At 47.5% G+C, this 19588-nt stretch overlaps 1 protein-coding gene across 1 annotated transcript in view; it reads right to left on the bottom strand.

Moving 5' to 3' along the window:
* Positions 1–19588, bottom strand: part of afg1lb (AFG1 like ATPase b) — a gene marked incomplete at its 5' end in the record, with an annotated part of 97013 nt that overhangs the window by 37284 nt on the left and 40141 nt on the right. Inside the window, 2 exons of the mRNA XM_084314282.1 lie at positions 4454–4512; positions 13461–13560. Of these exons, the coding sequence (XP_084170408.1) occupies positions 4454–4512; positions 13461–13560 (159 nt within the window). The remainder of the gene's footprint in view (positions 1–4453; positions 4513–13460; positions 13561–19588) is intronic.

The raw sequence follows: 19588 nt of genomic DNA, 5'->3' as shown, positions 1-19588 counted from the left end.
TGTGTGTAGGGAAAAAGGGTTTTTTGTGAGGGGGTGTCGAATAAACCCCTCCTTTCCACTTGGTTGGTTTAGGAGATTTTTTCTCATTCTGCTGAGCCAGTCAGGGCCAAGTCGTTCGAACGTCTTGGCAGGGAGGGGGGGGGGGGGGGGGGAGGGTTGTCCTGACGTGACTCCTATTACAAACAGGAGCCGTGTACAGGGTTTCCCCCCGTCATAGCAATGTTGCTATGGCGACGGCTTCCGTGAGTTAAGACCTTTACGTAAGGTTGTGGTGTTAAGGTGTCGAGTTAGAGCGTAGGGCTTGCGGGTCTGCTACGCTCGATTTATGTGTAAACTTGAGTCAGTTGGTCACGTGACTCACAGTTGGCATGTCTTTTTCATAACTACGACTCATGTGGGAAGGCTTCTGGGAAAGTTCGGTCTGTACTCTCTGACAAAAGGAGTGACTGGATGGAAAAAATAAACAGTTTTTTACTCCCAGCTGTGCAGTTGGGTTTATACGGTTGATGCTTCTTCTTTATTATTATAAAGAGTTGGATGAATCTATATGAATTGGAAATGGGGGACCCTGATGGAAACAAGACTAACGTCTTTCTCAGGTCTGCATCCCCTTAACAATTGTATGTATTGAGCCGTACTGTGTTGTACCCATTCTGCAATCTGTTAAATAAAGTTTTCATTCATTCATTCATGGAGTTGGTTGCATCCCGCCCCTCTTGTCGTTCCCCTGGGCGCCTTGGGGATTCAATAAGATGGTCTACATAGCCTATTATTGATGTGGATATGCCCGACGCACACATAGTGCTAGCTCGGGATGTTCTGCTGGACATTAAGCAACTGACTGGCGCGCCTTGGTTGCTTGGGGTTAAAACAGCGTTTTTATAAAGCAATTGGGATGGGGGTTTTCCTCTTCCGACGACCTGTGTGGTTGTCGACGGGTTCTCGTTCATATCAGGGGATGATAACGGAATGGATCTGGACATATGTAGAAGGACATATGTAGAAGGGTCTCACGCCCTGGGGGTGGGCCACCGGGCGCGGTTCGCACCGAACGTCTGGGTGGTGCCTTCTTTTCATGTTTAAGATCAACACGCATATCTGCCCTTTCTCCTGGAGTTGGCATGTCGGCGTAGTTAGGGCACGGGACTGGTTCTGGTCACGCTGGTCCGGATCAGTTAAACCCGTCAGCCGGGGATGCAGATCTGCTGTTCTGGTACCCTGAGGGACTTGGGCTTTTTTCAGGGGGAAAAATGCTAGGTCGGTCCGGGTGTCACAGGGTTAAGCGCTATGGAGCCCTTGTTGGGTGCATTGTATTCTACACTGTCGTAATGGCTTACGGCCGTGCCAGCCTGTACACGCCCGATCTCGTCGGATCTCGGCCGCCACGCAGGTTGGTCTTGGTTAGTACTTGGTTGGGTGACCTCCTGGGAATACCAAGTACGGGGTGTTGGGGCTGGTTTTCCATTCTTGCGCTCTTCTCTTACGCATGGCGAAGAGGGGCCTGTTGGAGTGGTCTTTGACCTCCTCAGGGGACCCTGTGCTCCCCGTATCACCGGGCCCGGTCCGAAGTAATGTTTTTGTTGACCCGTAGGCCCGGGATAACCCTGTTGGAAACTGGAACACGGGTACTGCGGCAGTGCCGCAGGTATGTTGGAGTTTTTTTCCTGAGGGGTTATGGGACCAACCACCGCATAGGGTAACGACTAGGTGGTTGGTTCTCTGGTGTGTTGGAGCAGTGTCAACTCCCGGGTTAAACCGGTTGAGGGTGCCCCTGCACGTTCATGACGTCTGCCAATTGTGTCAGCCTTCTCTGCCTCAACCCCTCTGGGTGGGGGTTTTTAAATGGAGGCTTGGTCATGCAACAACGCCAGCATGCGCCCCTTCCGCCGGGGCGGCTGTGTTCAGCTGTCCCCTCTGGCGCCTGTCTCGTCCGCAGTCTCCAGGCTCGGGTTAACAGCCTGTTGCCTGGTTTTCCCCGGTGCGCTGCCTGCTTCCGTTGGTTAACCTTTTTTGTGTGCTTACGGCCATGCTGTCTGCCTGTTCTGCAGGGTCAGTGTGCCAGGCGGTGTACTATTGGGGGGACAGGGCCCGCTCGGCTGAGGGGCCTTTGTCCGAATACGCTGGCGATGTGGGGGGCGGGGTCACTAAGTGCCCACCTGGTGGGGTCTTGATGCTGGCATCATGGACTTCTCCGGGCCCCCGTTCCAGGGGGTCCAGTCCCTTTGGTGGGTCTGGGCCTTCCTTCGCGCTCCGCTGCTACGGCCTTGCCACGGGGTTGGGTTTGCCCTTGACCCCGTGTTTCTGGGGGCAGTAACGAGGTTGTTCCCTCCGTTCGTTCCCGGGTGGCATGCGGGTTGTGCGTGTGTGTAGTCGTGGGGTCAGGCCACGGCTGCTCACCCTGTGCGTTGAGTTGCTTGAGTGCCTCTTCGCACGGTCGGGTCCGTCGCCCTTCCGGGAAACCTCTAATAGGGGGGGTGCCCTCCATTAGGGGGGGTCGGGGGGGCTCGGCCCTCCCTGTTCTGATGGTCGTGGGGGGCTTTCAGCGGGGTGTATTTGTCGGCCGGTGGCTCCGCTCGGCCTCCCTATGTGCTATGACTATAACCAAGTTCTGTTAATTAGGGGTGACGCTCGGCATCCGACGCCGCTGCAGCCCTTGACCTCACCTTGTGGTGAAAGCTTGGGAAGGAGAGCAGGTGACCACACACCTGCTTATGAAGGTAAGCTAACGAGGGGTGTGGTCAGACGAATACTGGTATTAAAGGTGTATTTGTGGAATTTTATTCAGTGCGTGTGCACGTGCGAGGACAGTGCATGAGTGATGCCGAGCGTCACCCCTAATTAACAGAACTTGGTTATAGTCATAACCTAACGATATACACCAAGGAAACAAGAGACATACACCAAGGAAACAAGAGATATACACTAAGGAAACAAGAGATATACACCAAGGAAACAAGAGGCATACACCAAGGAAACAAGAGGCATACACCAAGGAAACAATAGGCATACACCAAGGAAACAAGAGGCATACACCAAGGAAACAAGAGGCATAAGCCAAGGAAACAAGAGGCATACACCAAGGAAACAAGAGACATACACCAAGGAAACAAGTCCACCAAGGAAACAAGTCCACCAAGGAAACAAGAGGTATACACCAAGGAAACAAGAGGCATACAGCAAGGAAACAAGAGGTATACACCAAGGAAACAAGAGGTATACACCAAGGAAACAAGAGGTATACACCAAGGAAACAAGTCCACCAAGGAAACAAGAGGTATACACCAAGGAAACAAGAGGCATACACCAAAGATACACCAAGGAAACAAGAGGTATACACCAAGGAAACAAGAGATATACACCAAGGAAACAAGAGGTAGAATAAGAATAAAACAGTTTTTATAATACTCTACATAGCTTAATTACAGCTCAAAGAAATGATATGGTAGCAGTCCCTATAAGACAAGGTGATGCTAGTTTTTTTTTTTAAATAATTTCACAGAGCTGTAGTTAACACAACATAAGGATTCAACGTCCCCGGTGGCGTCACTGGTGGCCACGTTCAAACTAATTTACTCCCGATGACTGACAAACTGAATGAATGTGCGCAAGTGTCAGATTGCATCGTATCTCACCAAAAATGTATCCTCCTCTCTGAATCGTATCGTAGCCTGTGTATCTACATACGTACCGGATTGTCTTATAAGGGAGAGACGCACACCCCTAGTGTGTGTGTGTGTGTGTGTGTGTGTGTGTGTGTGTGTGTGTGTGTGTGTGTGTGTGTGTGTGTGTGTGTGTGTGTGTGTGTGTGTGTAGGGAACGGGGCTCTGTTTACAACTGGCTCTACTTCGGTTAGATATTGTTTGCCTCCTCTATTTAGACCTTAAAATACCTATAAAAGATGCAAGAATGCTTTCCTCATCACCTGCAAAATGCCTGATGAATATTATTCTGCAATTATTTATGATCATTGTCATTCCAAACACCTCTATAATTATCTGGGCTTCAGGCGGGATAATGGTCCTACCTGCTAACAATGACGCTATTAAATTGCAAAGTAGTTTTTTTCGCCAGCATCGCTAGCCTCTGCTCCGCTCCTCACCTCCTCACTTTCCCCCGCTCACTTTGAAATGCAAGCAGGCTGGTTCAGTCACTCCACTCTCGCGTCCGTCTCTCTCTCCCTCGCATTACCTGCGCTCGCTCGCTCGCTCTCTTTATCCCTTTCTCCCTCTGATTCTCTCACCGTGCCCAGGTATGATCAAAGACAGCTTTGTGACACCGTGCGAGACACCCAGGTAGGAGGACACATCAAACCGCGAGAGAGCAAATTGGAAAAGAGCTATAGAAACAGACGGGCGGTGGTGGTGTATGTGTGTGTGTGCACGTGCTCGCAATAAACAAATTAATAAATGAACACAGGGAGAAGGGGGGGGGGCGGGCGTGACTTTGTCTCTACCGTTAGCACGTTGATGAAAGGCAGGAAGGCGTCCCTCTGAAGTCCGTTTTTATACAGATCTGAAAGGGAAGGAGATAGCTTGTATTAGCAGCGCAACTGTTTAACCCTCCCCTGATAATGTCACTCTCGCACCATGGATTGGCAGATAAAGTGGCTATTGATGAGCGGAGGGGATGGACGGGGGGGAAGGGACAAAAGGAGCCGGGGGCCGGGGGAGGGAAAAATGGATTTCTCTACCGGGCAGCGGCGACGTGAAATTTATTACATTCCCAAACAATGGTGGTGGCAGAAAGGACCGTCGCCTTTTCAGACCGGACAATGTCCACGGCGGCACTCTGAATGGAGGATTCAATTAGCTCGGCTGGAACAAATTACATCTGAAGTAGTATCCCCTGATAGACGGATAAAGAGATACAAACTCACACACACACAGATACAAGCGAGCACATGTATGCGTGTGTGTGTTTGTGTGTGTGTGTGTGTGTGTACAGACACACGCACATGTATGCACACTCTCAAACACACAAAACGAGAGTTGTTTAAGTTAAAGATCCACTCCACACGTGTTTGTAACACTTTAAACATGTTGTATATTGAATTAAAAGATTGTTTTGTATGGTTTTTCCACCCAAAATGTTCGATAAACTCAAAATGGCTTACTGTAGCAGCATCCACACACCTTTGGCCTCATTGAGAATGTAAGGATCTATGAAGCCCCACCCCCCCCCCCCTCACGTCTTCCTCCACATCTTTCTCTTTTTCCACCTAAACGGTTCACCAAAAACTATGTTTCACCCAAACACAACACTTCTTAGCTCACACAATCTTGTTATAACTAAGAGATTCACAGCAGTTAACATGCCACGGATGACATCATGAGCTTGGCAATATCAATATGGTAGGTTAGCAGGATTAGTTGCATCACACTGGCAGCTCAGATTTTGAGGAAATACAGAGAAGCCCCCCCCCCCCCCCCCTCCAGGGGAAGAATCTGAAAAAGGTGCTCTGATGACACAGTTAATAACATTCTGTATAGTCAAAGTCATACCACCAAGAGGAGTTAACCTGTTCCACCCGTGGTGAAAATCCGCCTAAAATATATACCTAGGTAAATGGAATATTGCTCCACTTCTACAACCCATTTGCATATTCTTGGTATCTAGGTACATCTATGGACCTCAGGGAATGTATTCACAGTGTCAGAAATATTGTGTCTATTACTAGGCTTGCTTAAATTGTGATGAAACAAAGGAGAATATGAATTATGATTTTTCTTTGCATCTTTGACAATGAATAACACCATGCTAATAATGACCAGACATAAAAAACTGCCACTGATCTCGTTCAGTACCTTCTTGAGATCATGTGTACAAAAAAAATCTAAGGAAATTAATAAAGGGAAGATGATTAAACAGAAGGTTCTGTAGATACAGTACTGAATTCTACCATCCGGACCAATGCAATTTGAAATATTATTATAGAATTATAGAATAGGAGGCTTATAAATTACCTTATTATAGCCAATTCGCACATTTATATATATATATACATATATTATCTTTCAAATGCCCGAGTTCAATTTGTATCAGTGCCCACCGCTGCATTCTCAGAGCAGCCAGGGTAGGATGGGCTGGGCTTCTGGCTTTACTCTGATAGAGGCTTTGAACTCACGGATTGTGCTGGGGCCTTCCTCAAACACAGCCTTGTGTTTCTGTAACACTGCCTCCATGTCTCCATCACTGTCACTGCTTGCTCTCGCCGTGAATATTTCTCTCCAGTTCAGCCGGAGTATCTTCAGCCAGTCACAACCTAGCAGCGCTGGTCTGTCTCCCTTAACAATCACCAGGGGCAACTTGTCTGTCTGCTGCTGCTCATATTCTACATTCACTGTCACTTCTCCCAGCGTGGAGATTCTCTCTCCTCCCGTAAAAGTGAACAGTTTTGTGTTGCATTTACTCAGGGTTAGATGAGCTAACGACTTTCTGTAAACAGTCTCTGACACTAGAGTTGCTTGAGCTCCTGTGTCCAGTAACATATCCACCCACCCTGCCTTCAACTGTAACAGGGATGTGAATGCCATGTGTTTTGTTAGCAGCAGTGTACACTGTGTACACAGAAAGCTCTTCATCTGTATCGCTTTCCCCAGCCTCCTGTTGTACATAATGCATCTATTTCTACACATCCGTGCAATATGTCCCACGTTCGAACAATTGTGGCACTTTTCATCCTTGAATTTACATGCCTGTAAATGTGAATGCTGCTTACCCACACATCTGTAGCAAGGCTTAAACTCCTTCTGGTCACCATCTTCTTTTGGTCTCCAGCTCTTTTGTGTACGGTGTGCTTTTTTTCATTTTCCCGCACACTGTTTACATTTCCCGTCTCTTTCAGCTTGCTTGAAAATTCTTGTGCATTGAGTGATGCCATTTCCATTGCTAATGCAGTCTCACATGCATCCTTGAACGTCAGCGCTTGCCGCGATAACAGTCTCCTTTGCACGTCTTGGGCTTTTAATCCACTCACAAAACGGTCGCGAAGTGCATCGTTCAAATGTGTTCTGTTAATCTGTTAATAAAACGTTCATTCAATCAATCAATCTGCACGCACAGTGATTGATTGAATGAACATTTTATTAACAGATTGCAGAATGGGTACAATACAGTACGGCTCAATACACACAATTGTTAAGGGGATGCAGACCAGAGAAAGACTTTCGTCTTGTTTACATCAGGGTCCCCCATTTTCAATTCATAATGAATTGTAAGTAAGGGAGCAACTTGCTCCGTGCAATCCATTCTTTGTGGATCTAGCACATAGTGTTCCATAATTTTGCTGACATTATTCTATTACTAGATGATGGATTGAGTCAATACTATGACATACAGCATGCGCAAGTACAACATATGATACAGGGACCATAGCTATATCGTGCATATCATTATCATCAAGGATGCATCACTCCTGATACTAGTATAGGATATGAGGCTAATTGGTATCTGATAATTTCCCAAATATTAACATCTGATAAACTGTGAGGTGTGTGTGTGTTGTGTGTTTCTCCCCCAGGCCACAGGGTGTACTGCACTCCCACTCACCACTGATCTCAAACCAGCTATTAATCCCCCTGATTCCCCTTCAATTTCCTCAAGCTCCATTAACAGCAATGTGGACCATTTAAAACAACAAAACATCTACTTTAGCTCTAGAAAAATAAGAAAAAACCGCAGAGGTGTATACAACATATCTTAAACTTCCCCTTTGTAACCGCATAACCCACTTCAGGGCCTTTTGATACCAGTGCCACCCCCCCCCCCCCCCGCCCCCCTCCCCCCATCAATAAAGATGGAATATGTGTGCCTTTCATGTCCAGTCGTGTCTTCTATAGTGCTCCATTAGCCGTCTAATTAAAACCAAACAGCCTCTCTATCAAGTTTGCGTCGTCTGCCGCATTGTTCCGAACAGTGAGCAAATGTCAGAGAAGCGCGTCTTTGTCTATACGAGAGCCATCTTACTGCCATCAAGTCTGAGCCCACTTGAGTCAACCGCGGGATTTCGACAAGGCCCCCCTCCACCCCACACACACGAGAGGAGGAGGAGGAGAGAGGGGGCGAAGTAACAAGAGATCATCATCATCCTGTTAGCTCTCCTCCCTTCCTTGGTCTCTCTCTCCTCCCTTCCTTGGTCTCTCCCTCTCCTCCCTTCCTTGGTCTCTCTCTCTCCTCCCTTCCTTGGTCTCTCTCTCTCCTCCCTTCCTTGGTCTCTCTCTCTCCTCCCTTCCTTGGTCTCTCCCTCTTCTCCCTTCCTTGGTCTCTCTCTCTCCTCCCTTCCTTGGTCTCTCCCTCTCATCCCTTCCTTGGTCTCTCTCGCTCCTCCCTTCCTTGGTCTCTCTCTCTCCTCCCTTCCTTGGTCTCTCTCTCTCCTCCCTTCCTTGGTCTCTTCTCTCTCCTCCCTTCCCTGGTCTCTCTCTCTCCTCCCTTCCTTGGTTTCTCTCTCCTCCCTTCCTTGGTCTCTCTCTCTCCTCCCTTCCTTGGTCTCTCTATCTCCTCCCTTCCTTGGTCTCTCTCTCTCCTCCCTTCCTTGGTCTCTCTCGCTCCTCCCTTCCTTGGTCTCTCCCTCTTCTCCCTCCCCTGGTCTCTCTCTCTCCTCCCTTCCTTGGTTTCTCTCTCCTCCCTTCCTTGGTCTCTCTCTCTCCTCCCTTCCTTGGTCTCTCTCTCTCCTCCCTTCCTTGGTTTCTCTCTCCTCCCTTCCTTGGTCTCTCCCTCTCCTCCCTTCCTTGGTCTCTCTCTCTCCTCCCTTCCTTGGTTTCTCTCTCCTCCCTTCCTTGGTCTCTCTCTCTCCTCCCTTCCTTGGTCTCTCTCTCTCCTCCCTTCCTTGGTCTCTCTCTCCTCCCTTCCTTGGTCTCTCTCTCCTCCCTTCCTTGGTCTCTCTCTCTCCTCCCTTCCCTGGTCTATCTCTCTCCTCCCTTCCTTGGTCCCTCCCTCTCATCCCTTCCTTGGTCTCTCTCTCTCCTCCCTTCCTTGGTCCATCTCTCTCCTCCCTTCCTTGGTCTCTCTCTCCTCCCTTCCTTGGTCTCTCTCTCCTCCCTTCCTTGGTCTCTCTCTCCTCCCTTCCCTGGTCTCTCTCTCCTCCATTCCTTCGTCTCTCTCTCTCCTCCCGTCCTTGGTCTCCCTCTCTCCTCCCTTCCTTGGTCTCCCTCTCCTCCCTTCCATGGTCTCTCTCTCCTCCCTTCCATGGTCTCTCTCTCTCCTCCCTTCCTTGGTCTCTCGCTCCTCCCTTCCTTGGTCTCTCTCTCTCCTCCCTTCCCTGGTCTCTCTCGCTCCTCCCTTCCTTGGTCTCTCTCTCCTCCCTTCCTTGGTCTCCCTCTCCTCCCTTCCTTGGTCTCTCTCTCTCCTCCCTTCCTTGGTCTCTCGCTCCTCCCTTCCTTGGTCTCTCTCTCTCCTCCCTTCCTTGGTCTCCCTCTCCTCCCTTCCTTGGTCTCTCTCTCCTCCCTTCCTTGGTCTCCCTCTCCTCCCTTCCTTGGTCTCTCTCTCTCCTCCCTTCCTTGGTCTCTCTCTCTCCTCCCTTCCCTGGTCTCTCTCGCTCCTCCCTTCCTTGGTCTCTCGCTCCTCCCTTCCTTGGTCTCTCCCTCTCATCCCTTCCTTGGTCTCTCTCGCTCCTCCCTTCCTTGGTCTCTCTCGTCCCTTCCTTGGTCTCTCCCTCTCATCCCTTCCTTGGTCTCTCTCTCCTCCCTTCCTTGGTCTCTCTCGCTCCTCCCTTCCTTGGTCTCTCTCTCTCCTCCCTTCCTTGGTCTCTCTCTCTCCTCCCTTCCTTGGTCTCTCTCTCTCCTCCCTTCCTTGGTCTCTCTCTCTCCTCCTCGTTCCCGCCGCCCTTCACCTCGCTCGCTTAGCACTCGATGTAACATCAAAGTGTCCGGGGGGGGGGGGGGGGGGGGGAACAAGAAATGTGCCAAGTCGACAAAGAGAGAGTTTTAGAAGGAGTGCACCGCTTTGTCGCCGTCGCTCGGGGGTTTGATAAAACGATTCGTCGCCATTTCTCGTGATCAGTCGCTTTAAAAAAGGCACGAGCCGAGCTCACAGGGTCTTGTGTAGCTCGAAACGACTGTGCTCGCCCATGCTGTAATGGGTTGCACTTGAGATAAGATAAGATATTCCTTTATTGATGCCCTCATCGATGTCCTCAGTCTGACCTACAGCGCGTAACCATGCCCGCTCTACTTCAACAGGATCCGAGTAGTTCTCCTGCCCGCTGGGGGGAGTGGCCTTGAGCCATCATCTTGTATTCCATCTTGTATACCAGCGCTCGTATTCCTATGCTTCTTTGTTCTTAGTTCTATCATTACTTTAATTAAAATGTTTCTTATACACTTTAGATACTAATGCTACTATGTATGCATGTATATGTGTTTATATTACATGTATTTATGTCTGCCTATTACGGACATGGGAGCTTTTCTAACCCCTGTCCCTGTCTCCCTGTGAGTGGATGTCTCGAGTGTATATGAGTGTGTTGATATACAGGTACACAGCCTATATAGCTGCCCTGTGAGGAGTAGTGTTGGAGGGATGCATGCCGCGCTGACCTGGATGACAGTGGAACAGAGGATGGCATGTAGCCTGGTAACTTTTTTGTTTCATATCTGGAATACTGGGAAACCGGAGGGTTTGCACTCACAACTGTACCCAACTAATATGAGACATGGATATACCACAAGGCAAGCGTTAGATTCATGCTTTACTCTACCTCTACCTAAAACAAATGCTCTGAAAAAGACGGTAATGTATAGAGCAGTTGCTTATTGGAATAGTATACCGAGAAATATAACTATGGTAAGGAGCACATTTATGTTTAAAAAATAACGAGATACATTTTGGTCATTGACTTATTATGGAAATTAGTATGGAAATATAAAGGTGATCGGTGACTTGAGAAAAGTTATGCTATATTATGAGTTCAAATCATATAAACGATTTGTATCTGTTTTGTTCTTACGGACTGATTATGGAATATGTATTTTATGGTTGGAGAATTGTGATATCTGACTTATGAATATTGAGTGAGCTTTGATTCACTCGTTTTGTTTGTTGTGATGTTTTCTTGCGAGTACTTCAATGTTTGTGGTTTTATATTTTTATTTAACTTTTTTTTTGTGTTTGTATTTTAAATGTTTGGACCCCATGAAGAGTAGTCTCACTTTGGTGTAGACTAATGGGGATCCACAATAAAACAATAAAAGAATTAAACAATATACAGCCAGCCCTGGTCCTGCCCCCGTTGGGCCTGTCGAGGTGGTGTGATCCTCCCTGCGCCCGTCCTCGATGTGGCCTCCAGCTTCGACTGCAGCGGCTGTTCTGCCTCCAACTGGATCTGGATCTGAGGCGCGATGGATCTGCTCCACGCCGTCCTCAGTTCACCTACGGTATCTAACCATAGGGCTGTCCCCGACTAAGGATTTGGATGGTCGACTAGGATTGGCCAAAATGTGCCGTTAGTCGACTATTGGTAAAAAAAAATTAATTAAAAAAATTATAATATTTGTACATTTTTTAAATTTTATTTTTTATTTTTTATCATTCCATTTGGGCTGTGGGGGTGCTTAATGTCTGAAGGAGTCGACTGAAGGCTTCTTGTCCTCTGCAAAAGCATGCAATTGGTCCACTGATACATCTTGATATTGTCTAGTCTAGTGTGTTCATTAGATGGGTGAAATCCTCTTTCAGTGCCTCTGTGCCTGTTTTCGTAGGCAGTTAGCCTCTGGTATGCGTGCCATTAGCGTTAGCCACGCTTCTGGGCCTCTTTTCTTTTGGAAAGAATGATAAAAAAAAATTAAATAAATATATATATTTTTTTATTCGACTAAGAGGTTGGCCAGTCGACTACGGCTCCTTTCGACCGATTAGTCGACTAATCGATTAATAGGGGTCAGGCCGCTCTACTTCAACTGGATCCGAGTGGTTCTCCTGCCCCCTGGGGAGTGTGACTTTGAGCCGTTATCTTATTTTTCATACCAGTGCTTGTATTCCTATGCTTTTTGGTTCTTAGCTCTATTATTATTTACATTTTAACCTCTTAACCTGTTAAGCCCTAGCCCTATTTTCTGAAAACCCGCCTACAAATACATACCTAAGTAAATGGAAGATTGCTCCACTTCTACAAGGTCCATTTGCATGTTCTTGTTATCTAGGGACATCTATGGATCTCATGGAATGTATGTGTCAGAAATATTGTGTCTGTTACTAGGCTTGAGTAAATTGTGATGAAACAAAGGAGAATATACATTTTCATTTTTTTTCATTCCCCTGACAGGGCAGCAAAAAACGTGAATGATCGAAAAGTACAGTTACTTTTTTTTTTTTTTTCTATCTACTTTTTCTCCCATTTTCTATTTTTCTCCCATCCCAATTTCGTATTGTCCAATTCTACCCTCCCCTGTCTCGAACGCTGTTAGGCCATGCCTCTCACAAGCCGGCTGCAATGTGGACGAAGCCTTGCATCACGTGTCCCCTCCGGTACTCGAGGAAGCAGCCGTCGCATCTTTTCACCTGCACAGCGCGATCTCTCAGCGGCGAGGGTCTGCGTGGGAGGGACACGCCGCCCCCGTCACTTCCTGATTCTGCTGCGCAGGCGCACCAACCGACCTGTAGGAGTCGCTGTCCACAACGTCCGATCCCCACCCACCAGCTTCCCACCCCTAACACTGCCAATTGTGTTAGTATGAACGACCAGCCAAGCTGGTAGCAATGCCGAGAGCTGGGCTTGAACCCAGCATCTCCTGCATTAGTGGCGAGCGCCTTGCCCACTGCGCCACTTAGCCGCCTAGTTACTTTTTTATAATGTACATTTCTCCGCCATTTTTCATCAGATTGCAACGCGGTTCTTTGCTAGACGTGGGCTTAATAGAGAATATTTTGAGAGAAATGCTTTAAGATATTTACCAATGATTCCAGGATGACTCGATTGGTTATTTAGGTCACATCCATCTCCCCCTTTATGCAAGGGGGTTGGTTACATGGGCCATTTTCCATGCATTAGGGACTATATCCGTTAAAAAAGAGAGATTAAATATATGTGTTATTTGTTCTGAAATTAAAGGTGCAGCTAATCTGAGGAAAAAGGATGCAGTTTATCCTCTCCAGTCAACAGCGACTCCTACAGGTCGGTTGGGGACGCCTGCACAGCAGAGACAGGAAATGGCGGGGGTAGTGTGAGCCTCCCACACGTTACACCTCGCCAATGAGAGTCCGCGCTGGCAGGCGAAAAGATGCGACAGGCTGCCTCCTCGTGTACCGGAGGGGACACGTGATGCAAGGCTTCTATCCTCCCTACAACCGACCAATGGGGGGCATATGCGAGCAACGTTCAAGACAGGGGAGGGGAGAATTGGAAACACGAAATTGGGATGGGAGAAAAATTTAAAATAAGGAGAAAAAGTGGATAAAAATAAATAGATGTTTTAAATCTATTTAATTACTGTAACTCTTGTTACTACCCCAACCCTGGTGCCGCGTACCCTCGGGGGGCCTGTTGGACGTGGCGACCACCACCACACCGGTCCTGAACAGGGTCTCGAACAGCTGCTTCAGAATCATGGCATCGGCGATGTCTGTCACCTGGAAGGGAAGAGAACAGAAATAAATTGGTTTATAATTTACCCTTTTCTCTCAAATAGAAGAGCATTCATTGGGTGTGTGTGTGTGTGTGTGTGTGTGTGTGTGTGTGTGTGTGTGTGTGTGTAGGTCAACCCTTGCCAGCTGGGAATCAACACTGAGTTGATTAGTGTCATTCAGGTGCGCTTCATTCTATTATTTCTCTCTCGTCAGGGCCACATGCTCACAAACGAGCACCAACGTTCACACACACACACACACACACACACACACACACACACACACACACACACACACACACACACACACACACACACACACACACACACACACACACACACACACACACACACACACACACACACACACACACACACACACACACACACACACACACACACACACACACACACACACACACACACACACACACACACACACACACACATCTAAGCACTCCAAATGACTGTAAATGGTCACGAAGCGGCTTTCTGCCGAGGACAAGTAGCTGATGTGATACAACGAGCCTGAGCTAATCAGCTGAACACACGGCGCGAATGAGAGAGAGAGAGGGAGGGAGAGAGAGAGAGAGCGAACGAGGTAGAAAAGAATAATAAACACGGAGCAATATGAATCCAAACAGAGGTCACAACAGCAGACAAAGCCTTTCCTCCAGATGGCCATATACAGGTGTGTTGTGTGTGTTGTGTGTGCGCGCGTGCACGTGTGTGTGTTGTGTGTGAGCCAGGCGAGTGACATTATAAAAAAACACTATTCAACTGCTCTGCTGTCTTTTTCAGCGGCACGTCCTCCAATCAACAATAAGAGATGAGTGTTGTACATAATGATGACGGGTCGTCAGGCGACACCGAGAGTGCAGATCTTTAAATTAGTGATCCGCTGATAATGTTCTCACTGCTACTACCCTGACCTGCGCCAGCGTCTGGAGAACAAATCAGTTGTCCCGCGCCCCGTGCCAATAGATCATTCAGCATCCAGAGTGATGGAGTTGATCGTATGTCGGTAAGAAACAGTCATATGTCTGGTTCATCATTAGTGTGTGGTCGGTGTCTTTTTCATTTAATACTACGACACACAGTCAGGGCCGGGCCGTTAATAATCGTGTTCCAATTTCAATTTGCCATTTCATCTCCCACCGTGATCGCGAAAGCACGATGATCGAGATAAAAACGATCATAGTGCCGCACGGCGTGTTTTGCTCTCATCTTATCTTGTGTTGTCAATGCAGTGCACCCTTCCTTCACAGCGGTGCGCTGTGCTCTCCGCCCCCCCCCCCCCCGCGCCCCGCCCGCGCCCCCAAACACAAAGAGTAATTTCAGCTTCTCTTGAGAGGGACGAGGGAGCCACGGCCGCGTTTCTCCAGTTATTATTATTATTATTATAATTTTTTTTAATGGCTTTGGTAACTTGTAAGATGAAAGAAAGAAAATAAATCCAGTCGTCTGGAAACTCTTTGGTCTCGAGGAGTCGGACTTGGCTGCACCACAAGGCAACACTGACCAAGATGGCGGCGCGTGCACGACGCAAGGCCCGGCATCTCTCCAGTTGTGGCAAATTAGCGGTAATATACTGTACCTATTCATTTTAAGTCTGCTATTGCTGTTGCACTTTACTGCTACATTTGCACTTTGGTTGGATGCCAAACTTATTTTCCTCGTACTGTATAATGACGATAAATTTGAATCTAATCTAATTTGTCCCAAAAAAAGAAAAGTGCAAAAAAGGCATATGATGCTCTCGAATCGATTTCAATATCAATCAGAATAATGGTGATTATGATTTTTGCCATAATGAAGCAGCCCTACAATACATTATTTAATTTGAATTGACATTGACGCCGGGAGAGGATTGTAGCCCAGGAATAAGATGATCTTGAATGAACGAAAGGGGTGTGTTCCGGTCATGTACTTGTCCCTCCCCCTCCTCTACCTTCCCTCTTACCTACTTCGCTGTGCAGAAAAGGCACTTCTAACGGCCAAGCCCAAAACATATGCTGCTTTCATACCGCTGAGTGTCTTCCGCTTTTGCATATTACCACCGCTGCCCTGGCCAACAGTCTATTAACATTTGCGTTACAGCCTTGTTTTTACTGAGGAGAGGCGGTGTGGGGGGGGGGGGGGGGACATTATTTTGTGTGTGTGTGTGTAATGAGAATCAACAGAAAGGCAAGGCTCCTTGTCCCTATGAATGGAAAGCCCATTTCCTCCAACTGAAGTTTTTTTTTTTTTCAAAAGAATCATTTAATTACGTGCTTTTATACAACCTGGATTTGTTTATTCATGTGCCTTCAACATGGGCACACTCCAAGGGGGGCGATATTGATTGTTGGGCGTGCACAGGGGAGGGAGAAGAGAGAGGGCTTCCCAGAGAATGAGAAAGGTGGCAGTAGGGTGGGGTGCGTGTGCGGCAGACGGGCAGGCGCGGGGGCTAATGCACGACACTTGTGGAGCACGGCGATAACGGCGCCAAAAAACCCTCCCGTCCGCCGACGGTGATATTTAAATGAGTATCCAATTACTCGGGCGGCGGGAGTCAGTTCATCGCACGGCACGCGGGTGTCGAATTAAACCTCTTTTGATCTTCCACCTCTTCATGTACACAACCTAGGAGCAATTTCCCCCCAGAGAGCACACGGCGAGGCCCTTTCTCCTCTCTCTCTCTCTCTTTCAGTTACTGCCCATCTTCCCATCTCAGACTGCTCAATGGTTAGTATTCATTAAGAGAGCTGGATGGAGGTGGGGAGTGTTGGGGGAGTGGTGGGGGGGGGGGGGGGGGTGGTACAAATTACTGATAATGGCGCAGTGCTAATGAAGAGAATGGAGAAATGTCATTAGCATTTAAGAGGATAAGATTCATCTGACCCGCCGACGCCGGTCGCTTCCCGGAGCCACTCACTTAAGGAAGCAGGAGAGTGCGACCGATACCCAACAGCCTCATTTGCATGGCTGAGTGGAGGAGGATGCTGATTGGTATAGACTCCCCCCCCCCCCCCCCCCTCCCCCACACTCCGACCCCTTCCCCCGGCCGCCCCTGTCCCCTCTCTCACCCGACCTCTTGTTTATGCATCACACAAACAACGCACGCGTGTTGTCCTCCCCCTCCCTCTCTATTCGCCGGTAGCAACAGTCGACGAGAAAAAAAGGAAAGAAAAAAAAAAGAAAAAAAGCCAAAGCAGCCGATGGGCGAACAAAACAAATCAATGACGACGCATGAGCCGCCCGTCGTTTAACCCTTTCACTGCCACACTAGCAAATGGTTAACCCGTTCACTGCGACGCTACAGAATGTTAACCCTTTCCCTGCCCCACGACAAACGGGTTAACCCTTTCACAACCACACTACAGAAGGTTAACCCCTTCACTACCACCACACCACACCGTCTGTAGAGTGGTAGTGAAAGGGTTAACCGTCTGTAGTGTGGTCGTGAAAGGGTTAACCTTCTGTATGAAAGGAGCGGCTCTCGATCCTCACACAGAGGCACAGAAAGAGTGATTAGAGATGGCAGCCGCACCTTCGGTGGCCTTTGACCTCCCGGGCTCGCCTTAGCGATGATGATATCCGTCGGCACGGTAGGCGGAGTCACGAGCGACGCTCCTCGCGTTTCGTCTCCTGCCGAGGTTTGCCGATATCAATAACTGACGGGGAATAAAATTTGGGGCGCAGAGCTCGTTTCCCCCTAGCGAACGCAATTCCACTGAAAAGGTCTACGGGAGCTTTACGTCAAGGTCAAGGTCAACTTTATTTATATAGCACATTTAAAATCAACCGAAGTTGTACCAAAGTGCTGTACAATACAAAAACAGAAATACTAAAAGAAATATAAAATACAGTACACACACAAAGTCATATAACTACAATAAAGTAAAAAAAAACAATCACGACACAGGGCGGATGGGTGGCGCAGCGGACATTGCGCTCGTCACCAACGCAAGAGACACCGGGTTCAAATCCGGCTGTCGGTGTTGCCTCCGGCTTGGGCCAGTCGTCATACTAACTCAATTGGCAGAGTTAGCGGGTGGATGTCGATGGGTGGTAATCTGGACGTTGTGGACAGCGACTCCTACAGGTCGGTTGGGGACGCCTGCACAGCAGAGACAGGAAATTGCGGGGGTAGTGTGAGCCTCCCACACGTTACACCTCGCCAATGAGAGTCCGCGCTGGCAGGTGAAAAGATGTGACAGGCTGCCTCCTCGTGTATCGGAGGGGACACGTGATGCAATGCTTCTATCCTCCCTACAACCGGCCAGTGGGGGGCATATGCAAGCAACGTTCAAGACAGGGGAGGGGAGAATTGGCACAGCGGGTAATTGGGATGGGAGACATTTTGAAAAAGAGGAGAAAAAGTGGATGAAAAAATTTATAAAAACAATCATGACACAACCATAAAATTATGTATATATGACGTATATTATCATGCCAGTTGGGGTACACTGCAGCTGTGTATACTGTTTATTTTACTTTACTTTACTCATAGTATGTATTCAGATTCTAATTCTTTCTTGGCCAGATTTATTGTAACGTATAATATAACTGATGGGACATACAGACCCTCATCTGCATCTTTGATTACACTGTTTACTTGCTCATATTCTTAATTAGATTGTTTATTTCTATTTATAATTTTTTCTCTCATATTTTTTTATATTTAGATACAATTGTATTGCCTATATTTTTGACTTTCTACTATTACCCTGCCCATACCTGTACCCCCCCCCCTCCCCCATGCTGCTATGACACCCGAATTTCCCCAAGGGGATCAATGAAGGAATTAGCTTATCTTGTGTTTTACCGTACTGAAGTGTCCCCGGCTACATGACGAGAGACGCGAGTATAATTATGTCCTCTTCTGCTGTAAAGAATGACTACCTACAGTTGGGGTCACTCACGTTGGCACAAAGCGTTGCGAAATAATCTGCAGCATGAGCCAGTCGGTATCTGAGCACATTGCAATAATCTAGATCTAGATAAATGACATCTCTACTGGATTACTGTGTTGCAAAAAGACAGGTGGTCTATATATACGATGTACGCTATAGTGGCTTTGGCTGCAGAAACCAGCCAATAAAGCCAGGAGGCGGATTATTGCAAACACTGCCAACACGGAAAGTATGAAAGTTATAAATTGAGTATGATTTTGCATACTTTCCTTATAGCAGCAGGCATTCCCAACCGTATGACGTGTGTGGTCCCCTGATATGCAAATGAGGTGCCTTGAAAATGAAACAAAAATGACTAATAATAATAATGGTCACTAGTTTTGACGTTAAAAAAAAGTACCGCCTAGAGCTTTTTCCTCAGGAGCTACTGACATGCATTCAGCTTAAGTTTCATAATAAGCATTATATATGGAAGGGGGCATAATTAAATATCGGGGTGAAAGGGGATTTCCCAGCCTCAAATGTGCGGTCAGCTGTGACAACAGGTTAGGAAGCCCTACCTTATAGGGTTTAAATGTAACTGAAGTAGAGGGGAAGCTGATAGGGGTGGTGTTATGTTTAGACAAGCCACTAGGTGGCCCCAGCCTTGTGTTTGTTCTTTTCTAGGGTCTCTTGAATGAAAACCGCCCAGGCTCAGCTGGTGGAGAGAGAGTGAACATGGGCCATGACTGGATGCTCAATAGTGAACACGGAATGAATGAATGAATGAATGAAAACTTTATTTAACAGATTGCAGAATGGGTACAATACAGTACGGCTCAATACATACAATTGTTAAGGGGATGCAGACCTGAGAAAGACGTTTGTCTTGTTTCCATCAGGGTCCCCCATTTTCATACTTAACCGTATCTCATTTTAGTACCTATTTGTGTTTAAAAATACATGTGGAATATGACCATTTCTAATACCTCCCAGTGAGTATCGTCCTGATACTTGTTTAAATGTGGAAGCAAGTATAATGTCCTCATTTTGGAGAAATGCTTGCATGTACAACTTTCAATATGCGTATAGCCTATATACTGAAAAAGACAGCTGATGAGGAGGGTTTCATCAAAACCCACCAGACCATATCCA

This window comes from Notolepis coatsorum (genome assembly GCF_963971535.1).
Source record: "Notolepis coatsorum genome assembly, chromosome: 5".
Classification (NCBI taxonomy): Eukaryota; Metazoa; Chordata; class Actinopteri; order Aulopiformes; family Paralepididae; genus Notolepis; species Notolepis coatsorum.
Note: the sequence above shows the minus strand (reverse complement) of the source record. Positions and strands in the feature narration are given on the sequence as shown.